This window comes from Syngnathus leptorhynchus, chromosome 21, assembly GCF_054491065.1.
Source record: "Syngnathus leptorhynchus isolate UIUO chromosome 21, UIUO_Slep, whole genome shotgun sequence".
Taxonomy (NCBI): Eukaryota; Metazoa; Chordata; class Actinopteri; order Syngnathiformes; family Syngnathidae; genus Syngnathus; species Syngnathus leptorhynchus.
In genome coordinates this window covers 5430251-5449049 of record NC_141215.1, presented here as the reverse complement: position 1 = coordinate 5449049, position 18799 = coordinate 5430251, and the positions used below count along the sequence as shown (strand labels likewise).

The 18799-nt window shown below is 48.8% G+C and overlaps 2 protein-coding genes across 6 annotated transcripts; one reads left to right on the top strand and one right to left on the bottom strand.

Moving 5' to 3' along the window:
- Positions 1-29: 29 nt before the first annotated feature.
- On the bottom strand, positions 30-17738 carry plxnc1 (plexin C1). 4 transcript variants are annotated; one of them, XM_085902123.1, is made up of 35 exons: positions 15335-17721; positions 15148-15249; positions 12153-12229; positions 8614-9547; positions 6997-8173; positions 6811-6933; positions 6258-6389; positions 6084-6184; positions 5918-6023; positions 5678-5846; positions 5515-5617; positions 5378-5453; positions 5258-5299; positions 5054-5187; positions 4805-4984; positions 4454-4562; positions 4112-4291; positions 3886-4053; positions 3724-3820; positions 3552-3653; positions 3387-3490; positions 3276-3317; positions 3085-3209; positions 2824-3016; positions 2469-2615; positions 2196-2364; positions 2028-2128; positions 1878-1950; positions 1774-1808; positions 1618-1713; positions 1370-1533; positions 1098-1245; positions 894-1034; positions 753-827; positions 30-567 (listed from the first exon to the last, which is right to left on the bottom strand). In XM_085902123.1, exons 5-35 carry the CDS (start codon positions 7993-7995, stop codon positions 430-432), a joined length of 4572 nt encoding a protein of 1523 aa, XP_085758249.1. In that variant the 5' UTR covers positions 7996-8173; positions 8614-9547; positions 12153-12229; positions 15148-15249; positions 15335-17721; the 3' UTR covers positions 30-429. The 4 variants fall into 4 exon arrangements, 3 of the variants coding, with proteins under 3 accessions (XP_085758249.1, XP_085758251.1, XP_085758250.1); XM_085902125.1 differs by having other exon boundaries at positions 15148-15213; XM_085902124.1 differs by lacking the exon at positions 15335-17721 and having other exon boundaries at positions 15148-15269.
- On the top strand, positions 8662-16934 carry rerg (RAS-like, estrogen-regulated, growth inhibitor). 2 transcript variants are annotated; one of them, XM_085902132.1, is made up of 5 exons: positions 8662-8838; positions 10622-10762; positions 15356-15412; positions 16096-16169; positions 16262-16934. In XM_085902132.1, the coding sequence occupies exons 2-5, from the start codon at positions 10702-10704 to the stop codon at positions 16670-16672; spliced, it is 603 nt and encodes a 200-aa protein (XP_085758258.1). In that variant the 5' UTR covers positions 8662-8838; positions 10622-10701; the 3' UTR covers positions 16673-16934. The 2 variants fall into 2 exon arrangements, with proteins under 2 accessions (XP_085758258.1, XP_085758259.1); XM_085902133.1 differs by having other exon boundaries at positions 8662-10762.
- Positions 17739-18799: the final 1061 nt, after the last annotated feature.

Genomic DNA, 18799 nt, shown 5'->3' with positions numbered 1-18799 from the left:
ACAGGTATGAGCTTTGCTCATCTTAATAAAACGTTTCAATTCCAAGACACTTGACAAACTTTGTTTTTTTATTTTACCTTTGCAAATGAAATCACTTCACAAACAATAAGTTGATATGACACATGCAGGCGTAACATCAAGTTTCTTACGACAAACGAAGATTAGAAGCCCTCATTGTTCTCTCGCTGCCGCGTGCATGCATCACACGAGTGCCTGCACCTCTGGGGTCGGACCTGGCTCTCACGGCCCACTTTGGGAAGTGTGTGTGTGTGTGTGTGTGTGTGTGTGTGTGTGTGTGTGTGTGGTGGACTGGGGTCCACCCTCCTCCCCTGTGGTCAACGGTTCGCAGAGTTCGGACCGGATATCCCGTGCGGTGGGAGATTAGGGGCGGGGTCAAATAAGCGCTGGAGATGGGAAGGTAGAAAATAATTATTTGTTTTGTCCATCCGATTTTTGGTCGCTCGAGGTCCAAGAACAGCTCTTCAGTTCATCAAAGGTGTCCTTCACCCTTTGGAGTTGCCTCTTCACCTCACCAGAGACCCCGTCCTCTTCCAGTTTGGCTACAATCTGTGTGTGTATGTGCGTGGGAGAGTGTCAGACAATCTTCTGCACGTCTATCCTGTTCTGCAAAGCGTTTCATAAAGATTTCCAAAGCAGATCCACAAAGCGCTCCGCCAGTGACCTCCAACGATCTTGCCGAAAGTCGATGTCAAATCTATAACTAGTACGGCAGCAATAACGACTTCACTAACCTCGGACAAGTATCGCTGGATGGTCTTGTAGAGCTCCTTGAGGGCCGCTCCTTCATTGAACTCATTCTCGTGTTTCTGAAAATAAAAGCGGGCATTGTGTGAAAACACTCGATGTGTTTTCTTTTTGGTTTGTTCGGTCACCTTTGACTCCTCCTGCAGGAAATTGTAGAACTCAGCGCGAGAGATGGGCGGCTGCTCTCGGACCTGCCGGTAGTAAGCTTTCACTTCCTGCTTAAACTTGGGGATGTCTTTGGCGTACAGCAGCTTGTTGGTCGGCGCGTGCTGCCAAGGAGAAAGAGTCTTGGCAAAGGCGGCGGTGGGGCGCCGGGGGGGGCGGTTGTTTACCTTGCCCAGCTGCGTGTTGCTGAGGGAGAAGGAGTCCATGAAGGCCTGAGCCGTGACGGACAAGCAGCCGTCCAAGTGGGGACTTTTGTCCATGTCGAAGACGAACTGGGGGTTCTTCAGGATGTTCACCCAGAAGCGCAGAGGCAAACTGCAAATGAAAAGTGAGCAAAGATGTTTAAAAAAAAAAAAAAAAATCAGGTTAGCCTTTACTAACTAATTATATTTGGCCCGCCAATAGTTTAACGACTATTCCGCCCCAAATAATTCCAAACCTGTTGGTCTTCCAAATGTGCAGCACATCTGGATCGGGGATCTTCATGTTGTCTGCTTGACTGTCCAAGAAGTCAAAAAAGTATTTGACGGCTAGTGGCGCTCTGGAGTTAGGCAGCCCCCAAATAGACCTGAACAAGTTCTCCACAAATGAATGCACGGCCACCTTTCAAGACACAGACGCACGGTGTGATTTCCTGTGCAGAAAAAAAAAAAGAAAGAGACTAACTTTGAAGAAACATTGTTGCACCTTGGTGGAAAGCAGTTTGGTGAGGTGCACCTCCTTCAGTTTTAACTTCTTCCTCTCCGGACTCTTCCCTCGGTCCTGGTCCACATCGGGGTCAATCTGCAGGGACGCTCGTGTCTGTTAGTGCCACCCGTGATGCGCGTGATGTCACAATCTTACCAAGTGGAAGTATTTGCCTGAGAAGTCTTGATCATCTGGAAGAAAAAAAAAAGATTGTGGATCAGATGAGCATTTTGGATGCACACTTGATGCTTTCAGCTCACCTTTCAGGCTACTCTGCGGGCTCACTGAAGGATTTTTTCTTGAAAGCACCTTGATTGTAGCTCCGTCTGGAACCTCCACACCAAAACAAGAAAAGAAATTGGAAAAAAAAATACAACCACTCCGATTGTAAACAACGATGGATGGATCACCTTGTAGTGCTGGAGCGTGTTGAGCATGGTCACCTCGCCGAGAACCTCCGAGCTTGCGTCCACTTCGTCGAGCGCGACGAAGATTCCGTTCCTTTCAAACTCTGCGGTACGGAGACGGCGTCATTTTTGTTGTTGTTGTCCATCTTGTGTTATCGTGGGGACGCCTACCAATGGAAATGCTCGTGCGCGGGCCGTTGTAAGGGAAGCCAAACTTGGCCTTGAAGGTGGTGAGGATTTTCTCTTTGACCTGCTCCACCGTATCACAGTTGAGGGCGAGCACCTCCAGGGGCTCGCTCACCTCGCCGTCATTGCCCACCGCAAATAACACCTTCAGCCTCTGCACGCGCACAGATAAGACTTGACTGTTTTTTTTTTAGTTTTTTTTTTTAGTTTCCTTTCTTTCTAGCTACTTCCTCTTTGAGAAAAAAAAAAAAATTGTACCAGAGCGATGAAGTCCTGCGCCTGCCAGAGCAGCCAGTCCTCGCTGAGCGTGTAGAGAGCTTTCTCCGTCACGCAGTCCACAGGTCCTCGGGCGACCTGCTGCGTGAGGGCGCTCACCAGTAGGAACAGGTGCTGGCCGACGCTCTCCTGTACACAAACGTGGAGACGGGTTAGGGTTAGACGTGACACGGCTCAGCAAAGAGGAATTAACCCGAGAGAGAAGTGACACAATCTAGAAGGAAACGTTAACTGAAAAAAGATCACTTCCTGCCAGGAACGACAAAGAGAAACCGATTGAGCTGTACATTTTTAGTCGGTAAAAAGGTCAAAGAAAAAAAAAAAGCGTGCAACAGACCCTCAAGAAGCCGTAAAGGCAGATGGACATCCAGTTGGTGAGAAGTTTCTCCACGACGGTCTCGGTGCGGCGAAGCATCATTTTGGGCTGAGCGTTCTTTTGCATTAAATCCTTCAGCAGGACCTCCATCACCTCCGTGAGGTAGGACAGGTCGCTGTGGAGCGCCACCGTCAACAGAGAGGCCAACGCGCACCTGCGACGGACGGGGGTGGACCATTGGAGTCTGAAGATCAAACACACGGAAGGACAGCAAATACCCACTTGTCTTTAATGGTGAAAGTCTTCTGCTCCTCCAGGGCGTGCACCATGCACGTGAGGAAGCGCTGGTCCAGGATGAGCTCGGACAAGGACTGGCAAGCCTTGTCCAGATGAACCTTCACGGCCACCTGATCCAAAGTCAGATCTGGTGAGTCACAGCGCAGCCCACGCGAGGATTCGGTGTCCACCTTTACCTGACCGACGTCTCCCATACACGACGCCATCAGAGCTTCGTTCTGCAAAAAACAGGACGGGAGGGGTTGAGCTTTGGCACGCCCGTGAGTCTCTCGACAGCTTCCGTTCACCTCGGGGAAAAAGATTCTGGACGCAAAGTGCTTGTAGTCCAGGAAAGGAATAGCGCCGACGTTCTCCATCAGGTCGGCGTTTTCCGTCTGCATGTCTACAAAACCTGTGAGGGACAGTTGTGATTGTTCTCGACCGTTAAGAAACTCAGATGAGCTCGGGTCCACCTTGTCTGATGTCGTTCCTGATGTCAAGTTCCAGGTTTTCCACGCGCTTGTTCATCTTCATCGTCAACTGCTTTTGCTGGCGCCGGTAAACCATCACCACCACTGAAAGATGGAAAACGAACCAAATCAATATTCCGACCCGAGCGGCTGGTTTTCTTTCGCCGTGCCCGACCGAGGATGATGAAAGGTATCAGGAGAAGGACGAGCAGCATGAGGGTGAGAAGATGGGACGTGTTCTGCAGCGTGACTATCTGATCGCCGTATAAAACCTGCGGGCGGAAAACAAATCCGTCGATGTGTGAGAAGAAAAGGCTCACCACATTTGAATATTCACCTTCAACTGACGGAAATTCACATCGGGCACGTTTTGAATTTCACAGATGAAAAAGTCCGTATGGTTGTCGGTGTCTTTGGCCTCCATGACGCAGGGGTAGTCTTTCCCCTCGTGGACCCCCACGGCCGTCACATCCTTTAGGCTCATCTCCAGCTCATCGGACGTTTTCTGCAATGGAAAAAAATGACGTCGTACGGCCACGATGGTGCTGAAAACTAAGACGCACCTGTATGGTGACGCGAACATCTTCTCCGGTCCTTGTGGAGGTGAAGCTTGTAAAGTGGGGGTCGGGATAGTAGATGATAAACTGCGGGCAGGACAGTGTTTCATTGGCGACTTTGAGAGCCAGACGGCTGGGCAAACCCGTCCGAGCGCCCTCAGCTGCGGGTGTCCTGTAAGTCAGATTCTGCAAAAAACAAAAAAACGTTGACGTTAGTGAATGAGTTAAGATTTAAGGAGGAGGAGGAGGGGGGGGGGGGGGGGGGGGGGGGAATAGCATTATTTCAACATGCTGCTTTCAGGTAGTTGCATCATGCTGAGTCAACACAAAATGCGCGTGTGCCCTCACACGGGAGCTTCTGTCGGTGGGAAGGGTGACTTCCTGTCGGGTGTTACTGTGCATAACGCCTTCCACACCTTCAAGGTTGGATCCCACCAGCGTGATCCTCCTCTTTCCACTGCACAGCACAGAGAACATCAATATTGAGCTCATCTGCTTTTGAAACCCCAAAAAAAAAAAAAAAAAAAAAAGGCAGCCAGTCGACACATCTTGAAAGTGACACTTTCGCAACGCAGAACGGAAGTAACAGCTGACTTATCACAGCAGAGTGTCGCTAGCCATTTCGGCAGCGCTTCCGAAAATAGCGTCTTCATTAAACCCGAGTTGTCACGGAGCCTCCTCGACAAAACGGACGCTTACCTGCTCCAGGTGCGGTTGGGCGTCACGGCGGTGCAGGACGGCAATGAGGTGTAGGTGAGCGTGCCGTTGCCATGGCAACCGTCATCCGGGAGGACGGCGCACAGGGCGACCGTTCCTTTGCCTTGGCTGGCGGGAATGTGGAACATCAGAGTCACGCCGGTGTTGTTCCACACGAAAGACCTGCGGACCAGGAGTCCAAAATGGAAATGGGCTCCACTTGATAGCGGCGGCTCCAAAAAAAAAACTCACTCTCGTGGCACGCAGTCCATGTTGGCGTGGATCCTCACGTGGGTGACGGCGGCGAGGTTGCGGCCCGACATAACGGCCCGGTTGTGGCCGTAGAAAGACACAACATTGGGGCTGACGGAGGAGATCTCCGGCTTCTAAGCGGAAGCGCACACATTGTTACTTTGGCCTTGAAATGTCAACGGCAGATAACAGCGGGAGTCTTACCGGAAGGTCCATTGGCGATTGGATTGCTTGGCAAACTTGGTCCTGTTAAAAAAAAAAATCATAATAATCCAAATATGTTTCTCACTTATGGTGCGTGAATTTAACGACGGACACGCTTGCATTCATTTCTCCTGCGGTAGCCCAGGAACAGCTGCCGTTGCTCCAGCTGCACCCGAGCTCAAAACATCTCCGGCACCTGATAAGAAAACACATTGAGACAAAGAGGATCTTGGCAACACGGGCTTGCGTGGACTCACAAAGCGGCGGGAGTCGAGCCCTTCACGTCGGGGCAGGTCATCAGCGTTATCCGTTCACAAAAATCCATCGAGCCCAGTCGGAATTTCACCGCCACGCTCAACCCTGCGCATTTCAAGGAGGTCAATCAATCTGTAGGTTACACCACGCCGTCGATTGGCCAACCTCGGCCGGGAGGCAGCGTGGTGTTGGAGAAGATGCAAGTGCACTGCGGGAAGATGGGGGAGGGGCCGTCCCGGCTGCAAAGCTCGCCAGAACTTGCAGAGAACTGACAGGCAAAGATGGCGCTGGTGTTTTCGGCCGTGCTCACGTGCGTGCGGATGTCCAAGCGGATCTGAAGGCGGTGATGGTGCGTTAGGAAAAAGAAAAAGAAAAAGAAAAAAAAAAAAAGGTTTGATGACACACCTGAGCGTCGCTTTGCCGGGTCACAGTGTAGGAAATTTTCCTCTTTTGGTAATCATTGGGGAAGGACAACCAGTCGGAGTCGCGGCAATCACTTTTGAACGTGCAACTTAGATAAAAAAAAAAAAAGTTAATCATCATCATTGAGTAGATGACGCTGCTGTCCAACCTGTTTTTGAGCCAACACCAGACACAGACGGGATCCTGCGCCGACCAGCATTCGTCCAGCGTTTTGTGGGTGTCGCACTTGGACACGGACACGCGGCGCACCTGCGGGACGACCTTCAGCCGTGACCTTAACGCCCACTCCAGGCGTTACGAAGCGACCGACCGGACACCCCACCTGGTTACTAAAAGCCGCGTACACTTGTTTACCGTCCACTTCCAGGTACATGGCGGGAAATACTTTGCGGTCGTCGGCGGTCCGGTAAAGCAACGTTGGACAAGTGCTGCGATGGTTTTTGTCCACGTTGAACTGAAAAGGAGAAGCGTGCATTTACCACAGCTGAGTGTGACAAATGGGCTGTTAAGCCACGAGTTATGGAGAGAGAAGGAAAATGGTCCCGGCATAAATAACATCTGTGACATGATGTTCGGAACGTGTGGCTGGCGCATGACCCACTGTTGCGGGTCTTTGAGATTTTCTGTCAAGTATCGCTTGATTCACTTCCTTCCTCGACATGAGGCAAGCGTGCAAGCGTTGGGTAACGCTTCTTTAAATGAAACTGTGTCCCGGATGTTACGGTTGTACTAAATTTGACGTGGCCAGCGCTAATTTTTATTTCTTGGAACTGCTGGAGGGAATTATGAGCGATGTGTTCACCTCCGGTCGACTCTATTTAATTTTTTGGTTGAGTTATCTTAGTCCTATTTTTTTTTTTTTTTTAATAGCTCACCTTAATGAGCTGTCCATTTGCAGTCCCAACAAAGAAGGCCATCCAGGCCCCTTGTGTCGTGGCCAGAACGGAGGTCATGGAGGGCTGCTTGAAGAGCACCTTCAGTGGCTGCAGCTCCTTGAGCTGAGCAGCACAATCACGTTACACAAAAAGGCCGAGGCGTCACCGAAGAGGTGGCCGACTAACCTGAGGGTTGGGCTTGACGCATGTCACGGCGCTGCAGAAATCCGGGTCTTTATTTGCCGGTATCTTGAGATCGGGAGTGATGTCAAAGAGAAGCAACAAGGTGTCGCTCGGATCTCCGTCCACATGGAACACGCCCGCCCACAGTGTGAGGGGCGCTTCGGACGGGACCGCCGAGGAGGCCAGCAGTCTGGCGCCCTTCTTCCCGGGGACAAGTAGCACGGCGCCGCGCAGCGATTTCATGGTGTCAGTTTTCTTTTCCTGGGCCTTCAGCCAGATGAGCCGGACTCTGTCGACGTTGCCGGAAAGCACGTTGGCAAACAGATAAATGACGGAACTAATCTGAAATCCGTCCACAAAGTCCACATCGCCGACGCTTTTAAAGAGAGAGTGGGTGCCGTGACCGGAGATGGAGAAGATGCCGACGTCGAGTTTGTTGTCGGTGTTGTGGAGGTACACGGCCTCCTCCCTTAAAACGTCACAGGAATCGCCTTGGCGCTGCTGGACGGCCGTCATGATGTAGAAGGACCTCGGGACGGCCACCAGGAAGGCCACCGAGTTGCTGCTGCTGCGCAAGGAGGGCCCCACCAGGATGTGCTCGCTGTGGAGCACCGAGGAGATGTCGGCCAAGGCCAGCAGCTCGCAGTAGCCGCACAAGCTGTCGGTCACGCCGCAGCTGACGAGGGTTCCGTTCTCCACAAAAGGGAGCAGCACGTTAACGCTGAATGTCTCGTTCCACGAATCGCCGTCCACTCTGGAAAACCGAGCCTTGTCACTTTGTCCCGTGCTGATGCCCGTCTGCTTGACCGTGTGGAGCGGACTCAAGTCGCGGCTCAGCTGGTACAGTTTCTCCTCCGTGGCCACATAAACGGCGTCAGGTGTGGCCACAAAGTGGCGGATGTCCCCATCCACCGTGAAGTTTGCAGCTGTTGTCAACAGGCGCTGACCTAATTGTGCCCAGAGAAGACAAATGAGAGGGATGGACAGCAGCGGCGGCGGCATCTTCTCGTTGTGGTGTCAGCTGGAAGCCTCGCATGGCTCTCAGTCGGTCGCTCTGGAGTGCTGCGTCAAGAGCGCACAGAGGAGAAGTGTCTGAAGTGGGAGGGAGCACGCATTCTGGGCGTCAAACATCTCGACTCTTTCCGGTACGGTTGCTGATCTTCAAGGGCACCAAACTGTCCTAGAAAAGAACAGACAGACAGACAGATAAGAAATGCATGCACCACAGTAAACCAGTGCATTCAAAATAGAATATTCAAGGATGACACTTTAATGCCTTAAATAAATATAAATAAACAGTTCAATAAGTGGCATTAATTTAAAAAAATCAATATTAATCAAAGATGGAATTTAAAAAAAGTAACTTTTAAATAAATGTCTTATTAATTAATGTTTCACGTATCAACTTTTGGCTTACTCCATATTTAATAAGAGCAAACCGCTGCCCTCTTGTGGTTAGCAATAGCACAACACCAACATGTCATTTTTTTTTTTTAAGGCGGGTTTTCCCCTGTGTCGTCGAAAGCTTCCACTAGATGTCGCTGTCGGCAGTGTTTTGATGTTACTGCAGGGGCATGCAGAGCTCATCGTCACTGTTGGGAACTCCGCGTGTTATATTACCGCTGGCCGCCCGCTCGAGCTTCATTCACAGCAGCGAGGGAGCTGCTGTTCATCCTCCCTCCCTCCGTCTGTCCGCCCTTCCGTGCCTTGCATCCATCCTTCTCTCCATCCAGTCGTCGCATCCGGCTGTCCACATCCAACCGGAGGCGTACTTTGATTTATCCCCTTCATCTCCTGCCCTGTTCCTCTTCTCTGGGGAATCATCGCCGGCCGCAGCCGTCATTGGTGAGTCCTTCGCTTGGGCGTTGATGTCAATCGGGGCTTGGGGGGAAAAAAAAAAAAAAAAAAGACCAACACTTTTCCATCGGGCTCTAACTGCTCTCATCTGCTTTGCTCGGGAGTCCCGGCACTGAAGAAATATGGATTCTTTTTTTTGGCTTTGAAAGGATTGTTGGAATTCCGAGTTCACTATAAAAGTGTCAAGTGGAGCGTGCGTGGGTACAATAGCCATTCTCTTTGCTGATCTTGAACGCATGTGCAGCTCTAACTTCTTCTTCTTGGGTCACAGGACATAATTGGCATTCACAAGCGTCCCTGGCTGTTACATAATGCTCCGCCTCCCGCTGGACTTCGGGGTCACCCTGCGCATCTCTCTTGCCAAATCCGCGTTCGATAGCCATGTTGTTGCACCGGCGGGGTCGTTGGGAAAAGGAAATGAAGGCTTGATAAGTTAACAAGCTGTTATTGGACCGGAGAATGGCCCCGTGTGAAACTTCCGCTTGGGTGGACATTTTTCACGCTGTTGTCCACGTTTGCCGTCACTACGCCAGTGCGCATTTTGATGACAGGCCTGCGGTCGGCCGTCTTTCTATAGCAATGCGCTGCAGCGGGTCTCCTCCCGTGGTTTGGAAGTCGGCACTCTGTAATCTCCTCCGACCTCAGCACCGCCCCGACTCCTTTCTCAGGGCACCGAAAAGACAAACGGGCACCCGGGCTGGAGAGAGAAAAAAAAAAAAAGAACACAGAAGCTAAAGTTTGACAGAACAATTTAAAAGGGAGGAGCTCCGCCCGTGGATAAAAGAGGAACGCTAATTGAAGACTCCCCATCATTTGGTTACGTGACCTCTCATCTCATTATGACCAAATTGAAAGTTTAGCAAGCAACGGCGATGGAATGACTCTCCTTTTGTTTCCCAGAACTCGAGTGTGTTAATCAAAGGCGGTTTGAGAACGGGGAAACAAGTGGCGAGACAAAGAGTCGAGGACGCCCGTTTGTCACTTTAAGGGGCCTCTCAATCAACTTGTTCTGGAAACATTTGCTGACTCTTTAAGCGACAATAATATTTTGCTAAAGCGCTATCAATCTTGGCTATTGTTTCCACAAGCGTCTCTTGTATCAACAACGCAGTAGTCGGAGTGGGCGGACGGTGCGAATGGCAAAAAGACGGAATTGGCAGGGAGACTCGCTCGGTGGTGTTTCCCCTCTGCCGCTGCGTGGGAGTTGCTCTCGGACTGCAGTCATAAAAAAACTGAGAAGAAGAAGAAAAAAAAAAAAAAAATCAATGGCTCAGCCTGGTCTGATTATACGAATGGCGCGTGCCAATTTATTTCGGTGGGGAAACTTAATTAATAATTTAATTAATGACCGCATTCCAATTCGCAGACAGCCTTGAGGGGCACACTTTGTTCGGGGAATGCAGTCAAGAAGTGGACGTTGGGGCTGGTCCATGTGTGTCTCCCACACTGGAATTAATAATCATGCTAATCAATCTTTAACAGCTTAGGCATGTCAGCTCGACCCCCACAAAGAGGAAGAGGAGCGCACGGCCGCCATTTATGGGCATGTGTGTGCCAGCATAATAAGGAAATGATTACAGAAGCTCCCCTGAGTGTGTGTGTGTGCGTGTCCCTTGGAGGTTTGCCCCTCCCTTAACGCCAGCCAGCGAGAAGTTTAACAACACCTCTCGGGCATCGAGACTATTTTTACGGCTTCCAATCAGGATTCTCTTCTTCTCTTTTTTTTTTTTTCTATATTGAAACACGTGACGGAATTGCTCTTTGCCCGCAGGACGGCGTTTACTCCCAAATGGAGCAGGAGATGGCCGGCTGACTTGAGAGCTTGCTGATTGGCTCGCCGAGCTCCACGTCATGGCGAAAAGTCCGGAGGTGAAACTCGCCGTCTTAGGCCGAGCAGGGGTGGGCAAGTCAGGTAGGCTACCTGTGACTACAATTGTGTAAATGCTGCCCCCTACTGGTTTGGCTCACTTTCAAGGGCACGCACTATTTATTTACATGTTTAACTAGCTCTCAAGATCGCAAATATTTTCGGTCAGCATTATTAATCCCGACGTCAAAATTCCGACGGGGTTCGTTAGCAAAATCGCAGCTGGGACGTCATTTGGCATATCCGATGTAAATGAAGCCGCTGATTGCTTTGCAGCCTCATCCCGAAGGGAAAAATCGACGCTCTCATCAAGAGCCCTTTTCTCTGCACGGACGTGGTGCGTCATCGAGCGTGTGCTTGTCTTTTGTTTTTGTTTTTTTTCGAGCCAAAATGGCAGAAGGATGGCGTCGACGGGTGTCAGGTGTGAAGCGCCGTGTAGCCTCGGTGATGGCGACAACAATGAGCGCATCCCGTCTAAATATAGCAAGCTCTTATCTTAGCGGGGAGCCTAAAATGCTCATAAAGTGCCGCTACCTGTAAACATGCACACCAAAAAAAAAATCTGAAATATTAGCAGAGCAAATTTCAAGTCCGTGATGTTCGGACCCCCGCCGAGACACCCGCCACCAATCGGCGTCAACTCAAGTGTGGCTCCTCTGACGATGTGCAGCTGCTTAGTCAGACATTGTCCGCTCCGCGTTGACACAACTCGACTTTGTCTTTTTAATATTCATTTCTAGAGACGTGTTTCGGTGGCGACTAAGATTTGCCCCGTCAATTACGTCATCAATATTCATCTATTGACAGGAGAAATGTAAACAAACTACGTCACGCCAGATATGCTGATTGTACACGAAAAAAAAAAAATAATAATCGAACATCCACATTATTATACTGGCAGATTTCCATTCAAACATGCATAAAAGTTCTGTCTTGTTGGTGCTCATTGTTTATGACCCGAGCGAAGGAATCTTGGCGGTCTGACCGAAAACCTCTTCAAAGCCGCCAACATTTGTCTGATTTGCGATTATTGGAGATGGCGATGAAACCAAAAGCCGAGTTTACCTTGGAATCCGAGCGTCTGTTTGTACTGGGTCAGCGGGTCATCAAACTTTTGAAAACATTTTTTTTTTTCTTCTCACAGCTTTGACTTGCGTCAGTCCGGACTTAATAACGTACGATATAAAGCGATCGCATTACCAATAAAGTCACAGCGGGATAAGATATCCTCACCTGATGTAATCTCCGTCTGCTGTAAAAACAAAACGGAGGTGTGCGTTTTAATAAAAGCACTTTTGACCAAATACATTTCCTAGCGTGAGCGAGTGTTACCAGGCTTGTGAAACATCTCGTGTAACCCTCCCTCCCTCGCCCCTCCCCTCCTTGCTCGCTTGTCCGAAAGCCAGACAGCAGAACAAAAACAAAAGTGCCAAACCTGTGAATTTGCCACCATCCGCCGATCAAGTCATCAAGGGGGCAAGCAGGCGGTCCGTGCGAAAGCGCCAGGAAAATCTGGACACAGACAAGAAAGCGCGTTAATCCAAGCATGATGTGGTTCAAAACGTCTGAATCATACTTTTTATTTCTTCCCTTTCATCTCACAGCGCCGCTCTAAAAAAAAAAAAAAAAAAGAAGTGCTAACAGATGACTTAATTGCAAGATCGGCAATAAAAAAAAAAAAAGCAAATTGTGAAAACCAGGGATATTATTCTTCATAACTGTGGCCAACTCTCCCTAACGACCCAGGCTAAACATAGCTTTGACATTCCTTGGCATGAATTACTACTTTCCTATTCGCCGGGGACTAGTGGGCACAAAAAAAATGCAAATGAGGATGTTCATTTACTGTCAGGGAACACAATCAATCAAACTCCTGCTACAGGAAATGACATCAGGGCACAGTAATCAATTCACTGATTGGATCTTCACAGCCATGAGGCCATTAGCTCCAGGACAGTCCCGGCCGGTCGCAGCATCTGCGTGTTCTTTTGCCTTCATCATAACATTCCTCCGGCAGTCTTATCAAGCCATCGCGGCGGTTTTTACTTTCCCCAGATAAGAAATTTGGAAACAATCCCGAGTGGCTTTCAGAGTCTGCCGCCTTTGCATGCGAAGTCAACGCCATTGGCTTGCGTAAGACCTCGGTGAACTTGAGGAAAAAGACAAAAACATTTACAGTCATTTTCACCCTGCTGTGAAAAAAAAAAAAAAAAAGGCCAGTCATCACACCTGTAGGAAAAAAGGACTCGTCTCTGGAGATAATTTGACAGAGCTAGCAAATCCCGCACTTGGTTGCCATGGAAACCTTTGTGTTGCATATTTGCATCAGAGCAAAGGATTATTTAACATCTGCGCACAGTAGTGAAAGCACTCAAACTGTTGTAAATCTCAAATTCTTCTTTCTCAATTGTCAATGTATTTTTATTTCTTCCTTTCAAAGACACTTAAAGCTTTTTTTTTTTCCCCAAAAAAAATAAAAAACCTTCTAAAATGACTCCCCCAGGTCGCTTGTTCTCCACGCACGCATCTATGCAACATAATGACGATGTCAACCAGTAGGTGGGCTTCAGGAGCGGAATTATTTTTAGCACAAAGCTCCGACAGTCCTCAACCTTAGCACATTGTGCTCTGGCCACGCTGGCGGTGGAAGGATGACGTCGGCGATTGATCGGGATTTAAGGTGTGGCGCTTGACTCCTATTGAATGATGCTGCCGTGCTATTGTTGGAATCAAACAAAACAAATGCGACATATAATCCAAACGCCCTCCCTGGTCTAACCTCCGGAATGTGAGCTCTGTTTATTGCTCTTTTTTTTCTGTGTGTGCAATCAATAAGGACTCCGGTGTCCCATTTTGCGGCGCCCTCCCGAGACCTTGCTTATTGTGCGCCGCCGGCGAAGCTCTGATTTTACGTTCTATTATCTGCCATAAAGGCACAACCTAGTCGTACTGAGAGGAAAAAAAAAAAAAAAAAGCGGGACATAAAGCCAATTGTTGTGAAAGTTAGGCAAAGTCAAATCCCGGTCACCAAAAGTAGAATCATGTGAAAAAGTAAGAAATAACGTTTTGTCAAGGCTGCGTGCAGTGAAATTCCATGCCTGGTTTGACATGACTGAATCAATTAGTGGGCTGCACTCTGCTTTGTGGTCTCATATTGGTTGGAAAAAGCCAAACTGCTAATAGTCAAAATGGCTGACACAGCTAATTGGCTCATCAACCTTTTAGCGAGACCTTTCCCGTAAAGCTTTTTGCAGGGTGTCGTGAGTACTTTTTCACTTGATGACACTGACACTGAGGGGGGGTCTGCAAAACAAACCAAAAAAATATGCCCCTAGCATATTTAAGGGGAGGCAATGCCCCCCACCCGCCACCCCCCAGCTCCGCCAGAGGTTTATGACCCCAAAAAAAACCCCACAAATACATCGTCGCTCAACTTTTGTCATGGCTATTTGTCCTTTTCTTCAAAATTGAATACGGGCCGGCGTGTTCTCCCAAGAGCCGACTTGAAAGGAGCAGTACATTTTGTTCAGACGGCGCCGTCATCACTCAACGGCGATGACATGTTTACTGTAGTCTTGTGTATTGCACGTTGCTCGGGTCACTTTTTACTCTTTTGTTTGGAAGGGGAAAAAACACAAGTCGGGACTATCTGATCGGCGAGGCCGTCTTACTCCATCTCCCGACCATTTTCTATATTTGAGGTAGTCTGGCAAAGCGAGCCAGGGGCACGACCTCCTGTTTTTGCGCATGATTTGTCGGCGTCGGCGAGCCCGAGCAATTCGGCATCGCTACGATGGTTGCGCCGTGGATAATGTGCATTTAAAGGATGACAAAGGATGTTTAGTTGATTGGCGGTGGCGTTCATTGAAGTGCTTTCTTGTGATGGGATCAGACTAGCGATAGCGTGCACTTGTTACCCCGGCGCGATCCTTTCGGAAATCTGGGCCACCACGTTCATATTAACAAAGGCTCCTCTTTTCCGCGTCTATACATTTATTCCCGCGGGAGGGGAGGGGGGGGGAGCTCACGTTACGTCTAATGAGGAGCCGAAGCTTGTTCTGCCTCGCTGGAATCCAGGCCAGTGGAACACACGCGCGCCAGCCATAATATTAGGCACACCTGCTAATGAGACCCCACGTGGAATGACGGTGTTGTTTTTTAATAGGGATCGTCGAACCCTCGAGAAAGGTTTCGAGAGGTTCCGGGGGGGCCCATCTTTCCGCAGCCCCTCCCTGCCGGCAAAAATGACAAATTGAGAGTACGAGCAGCTCCATACGAGTGTAATGAAACGTGGCAAAGGCACTCTGGCCAACAAAGAGCCTTTTTTTTTTTTTTTGCAACTGCTCCCTTTTGGCTAGTTGAAAAGAGAGGCCCGGCTCCTAATGGCTCTTTTTCAGCCCCCCCCCACCCCCCCGCCTCAACAAACATACCTGGATACGTGGAGTCAAGTGGACCTCTCGGGGTTCTTTAGGAGTCTCTCAGGCACATGACGGCTCCTGCGGGGAGAGTGCATGCCTGATGTTGTGCGAGCACTACCGAGGGATATCATAAAAGGAATTGATTTTCAATTGGTATGATTATAGATTGTGTTAACATCTCCGATATCTAATGTCCTACCTGTCGTTTTTTTTGTTGCAGCGTTGGTGGTGAGGTTTTTAACTCGACGCTTCATCTGGGAGTACGACCCGACCCTCGGTAAGAGATGGCTATGAGAAGGGAAATCAAATAAAGGTTCATTGTCAATCTCACGTCGGAATTTTCCAGCTGACGTGTCGACTGAAGTCACTCCAGCGTAGACTTTTAAGTGCTTCCTTGGTTACTACCCACAAGACAAGTTGGAGGAGCGTCATGGCAATAAGAGCACTTTGGAGGTTGTCCAAACATGCTTGTCAGTTAATCGCCGCGTGTTGAGTGCTGCGAGCAAGCGAGTAACATCATCATCATTAAACGGGCGGCCTGGACGATTATAGCATTTTATGGAAGTGCCTTCGCCGCCAGTACTCCGAAATAATGTTGCCGTGTTAACTGCTAATGAAACTTTCCGCTGAACTCGCTCAACCTCCCATCGTACGGCCAGACCCGAAAACAAGCCAGCCAACTTGCTATTCTCTGTATGAACCTTAAAAAAAATAAATTTAAAAAATAAAGGATTAAGCGGAAATGATTGTCTTTGTACCAATACCGATTGCGTGACGCACTACAGCGGCTAAAGACAACAAAAGTGAGAGTAGAATCACAAAAAAGAAAAACACTCTCCAAATCCCCCCAGCTGAGATTATTTAACGGCAAATCTCGGAACGTCGGGGCTTCTGTTTACACAGATGTGGCTTTACAATTGGAGCAGATAGCCTGACGTGCACCGTTTGTGCCATACACAGAATCCACCTATCGCCATCAAGCTAATATCGACGATGAGGTTGTCACCATGGAGATACTGGACACGGCCGGGCAGGTGAGGTTCTCGTCCGCTGGTCCCAAAAAAAACAAAACAAGTGATGTTTGTCACTTGTATCTAAAACTCGGTTCCTCGTGTCTCATCCTCAGGAGGACAACCAGCAGAGGGAAGGTCACATGCGCTGGGGCGACGGCTTCATCGTGGTGTACGACATCACCGACCGAGGAAGCTTCGAGGACGTGGCGCTGCTCCGGAGTCTTTTGGAAGAGGTCAAGAAGCCCAAGAACGTGCCCTTGGTCCTGGTCGGCAACAAGCGCGACCTGGACCACGCTCGGCAGGTGACCACCGAGGAGGGCGAGCGGCTGGCCGCCGAAATGGCCTGCGCCTTCTACGAGTGCTCGGCGTGCGCCGATCAGGGCGGCGCCGTGGCCGAGGCCTTCCACGAGCTGTGCCGCGAAGTGCGGCGGCGCAAGGCCGTGCAGGGCAAGGCCAGACGCCGCAGCTCCACCACGCACGTCAAGCAGGCCATCAACAAGATGCTGACCAAGATCAGCAGCTAGGGGGAGACGGAGAGAAAAAAAATGTACAGTTAATGTTCACTGTTTGATTGTTTCCCAAATGGACTCGATGGGACTGCACTAGGTACAAAAGTGCAATATATCTCGCCTTTGGTCACGTCCAATAATCATCAACTGTGTAGGACTGCTATGCTATCCCGTTTCTGACTGCAGCTAGATCATATTCTCGACAAATCTGTGTGTGTGTGTGTGTGTGTGTGACATGTCTTAATAATGTGTGACGATTAAAAAAGGAGATGCACTGCATGCCGTTTGGGTGTGAAGGTCACTTGAGGCTCATGGCGGAATTGCGAAAGATCACGTTTACACTCCCCCCCCCCTCCCTACTTCACATTTAACACCGATAGCTAATTAGCAACACAAAATAAGGCGGATGGCCAAATGCACAGAGACAAATCATCAATGACTGAGTGGTGAATGAGTAAACCCAAAAGAAATTCACCCTCGATAAAAGTTGTCATCGCAAAATGTGACGCGAACTCATCTTGTGTTTACTTCGCACGGGTGTTTTCTGTCCTCTCTTTCGGAAATTTGAATGATGTTTTTTTTCCCCCCTGCGCTTCTCATTGTAGAGTTACCGTGACAACCAAAGCCTCACGACCAAAAAAAACATTCCGGCTTCTTTGGCGTAAAGTAGATTGATGACGTTGACTACATCACTTATTGAGAGAGCGCCATGAATGCGGCCGTGGCTAAGAAATGACTGATTTGGTGTGGGATGTGTCTATTTGCTGGACATGACCATCACTCTGCTGATCTCATTAACGTCTCCCGGGGAGAAAGAAATGCTCTCTGGAGTGCAAATAACTCTCCTGTGTACTTGCCAACGATTAATCTGGACGTACTTCCTGTTTGTCTCAGCGCTCAAGGGTAAATTTAGCTCGCCGTGGATTTGGGCCCACGTTGATAAACATGATGGACAGGCGGCGGGCAATTTGGGAAAACTATTTTACGGCGTGGACAAAGTAATCCCAGAAAGATGATAAAAGCGCTTTCCTGTGGCGTTTCTTTTTTTTTTTTAATGTTTCCCTCTTGATGACATTTTTCCATTGTGAGACAGAAAGGATGGAATTTGAGTTTCCTAGTGAAATGGAACTAAAAGCCCTGCAGAGAGGAGTAATGTTCCCCTCATAAACATTCACGGTCGCCCAAAGTCGTCTCGCTCGGCTTTTTTTTCAGCTCCGGCAAACCTAACGTCGTTCTTCTTTAAGTAGCTGACAACATGTTTAAGTTGAGTTGCATCACGCTAGGAGGGGAAACATGATCCGTTTGACTTCAAGGTCACCGTCGTGAAGATGTTTTTGTGTCCGAGTACTTGAGATTGTATCATGAGAGTAAAAAAGAAAGGGTCTTTTGACGGTCAAATGATTGGAACGGCCCTGTTTGCTAGATTTGAACACAAATGGTGGAGCAACCCATGTAGACAAATATAGCAACACAAACAGGCATATAATCTTTCACTTTTTTTCTGATATTGTAGCTAAGTGAGTCAATTGAGAAACTCTTCTTCGTGACTATCACTATATTTGGATTATACTGCCCCCTGGTGGCATTTCACAAATTGTACAATGTGAGCTGAATCAATGCTCTAAAAAAATTCTTTACATTCTTTTTAACTATGTATCTTTTTTTTTAATACAATACAACATTTGACTTTGTACAATTTTTCTATCCATTTCAAGAATAAACCTGGTATCTCAAGGCACCACTGTATATGACTTTGGTACAGCCTTGACAGGTTTTTACTCTGTAAATATATTTTTGGGGTGTGCAAAGAAGCATGATAGTTTCCATGGCAACCGAGCTATTCCAGTGGTGGAAAGGTATACAAGAGGCAGGCCTGAGACTCAAAGGTGACGAGAACTCCGTGCACCCGTACAACCGTACAAAGCCGGAGATAAACGGGCATGTCGTTTTTGAAATAGCAGCATGAACTCAATATCATTTCGAGTTCTGACGAACATATTCAAAGAAACTCATTTGATTTCAGCAACTCATTTGTCTGTTGCTAGGAAACGAGAAAACATTGTCCCGTTCCTCCGTGATGATGGCGATGACGATGCCGTGTCGAGAATTGTTTGGGCAGCGTGAAAAGACGTGCGTCATATT

Excerpts from the sequence above, each read along its gene's own strand:
- plxnc1 (XM_085902123.1), bottom strand. The coding sequence starts at position 7,995 with ATGCCGCCGCCGCTGCTGTCCATCCCTCTCATTTGTCTTCTCTGGGCA. Across the intron at positions 3,654-3,723 it reads GATACCTTTCATCATCCTCG|TGGTGGTGATGGTTTACCGG; the intron begins GTCGGGCACGGC and ends TCCATCTTTCAG. Across the intron at positions 3,017-3,084 it reads ACTTTCACCATTAAAGACAA|GTGCGCGTTGGCCTCTCTGT; the intron begins GTGGGTATTTGC and ends CGTCCGTCGCAG.
- rerg (XM_085902132.1), top strand. The coding sequence starts at position 10,702 with ATGGCGAAAAGTCCGGAGGTGAAACTCGCCGTCTTAGGCCGAGCAGGG. Across the intron at positions 10,763-15,355 it reads AGCAGGGGTGGGCAAGTCAG|CGTTGGTGGTGAGGTTTTTA; the intron begins GTAGGCTACCTG and ends TTTTTGTTGCAG. Across the intron at positions 15,413-16,095 it reads GGAGTACGACCCGACCCTCG|AATCCACCTATCGCCATCAA; the intron begins GTAAGAGATGGC and ends TGCCATACACAG.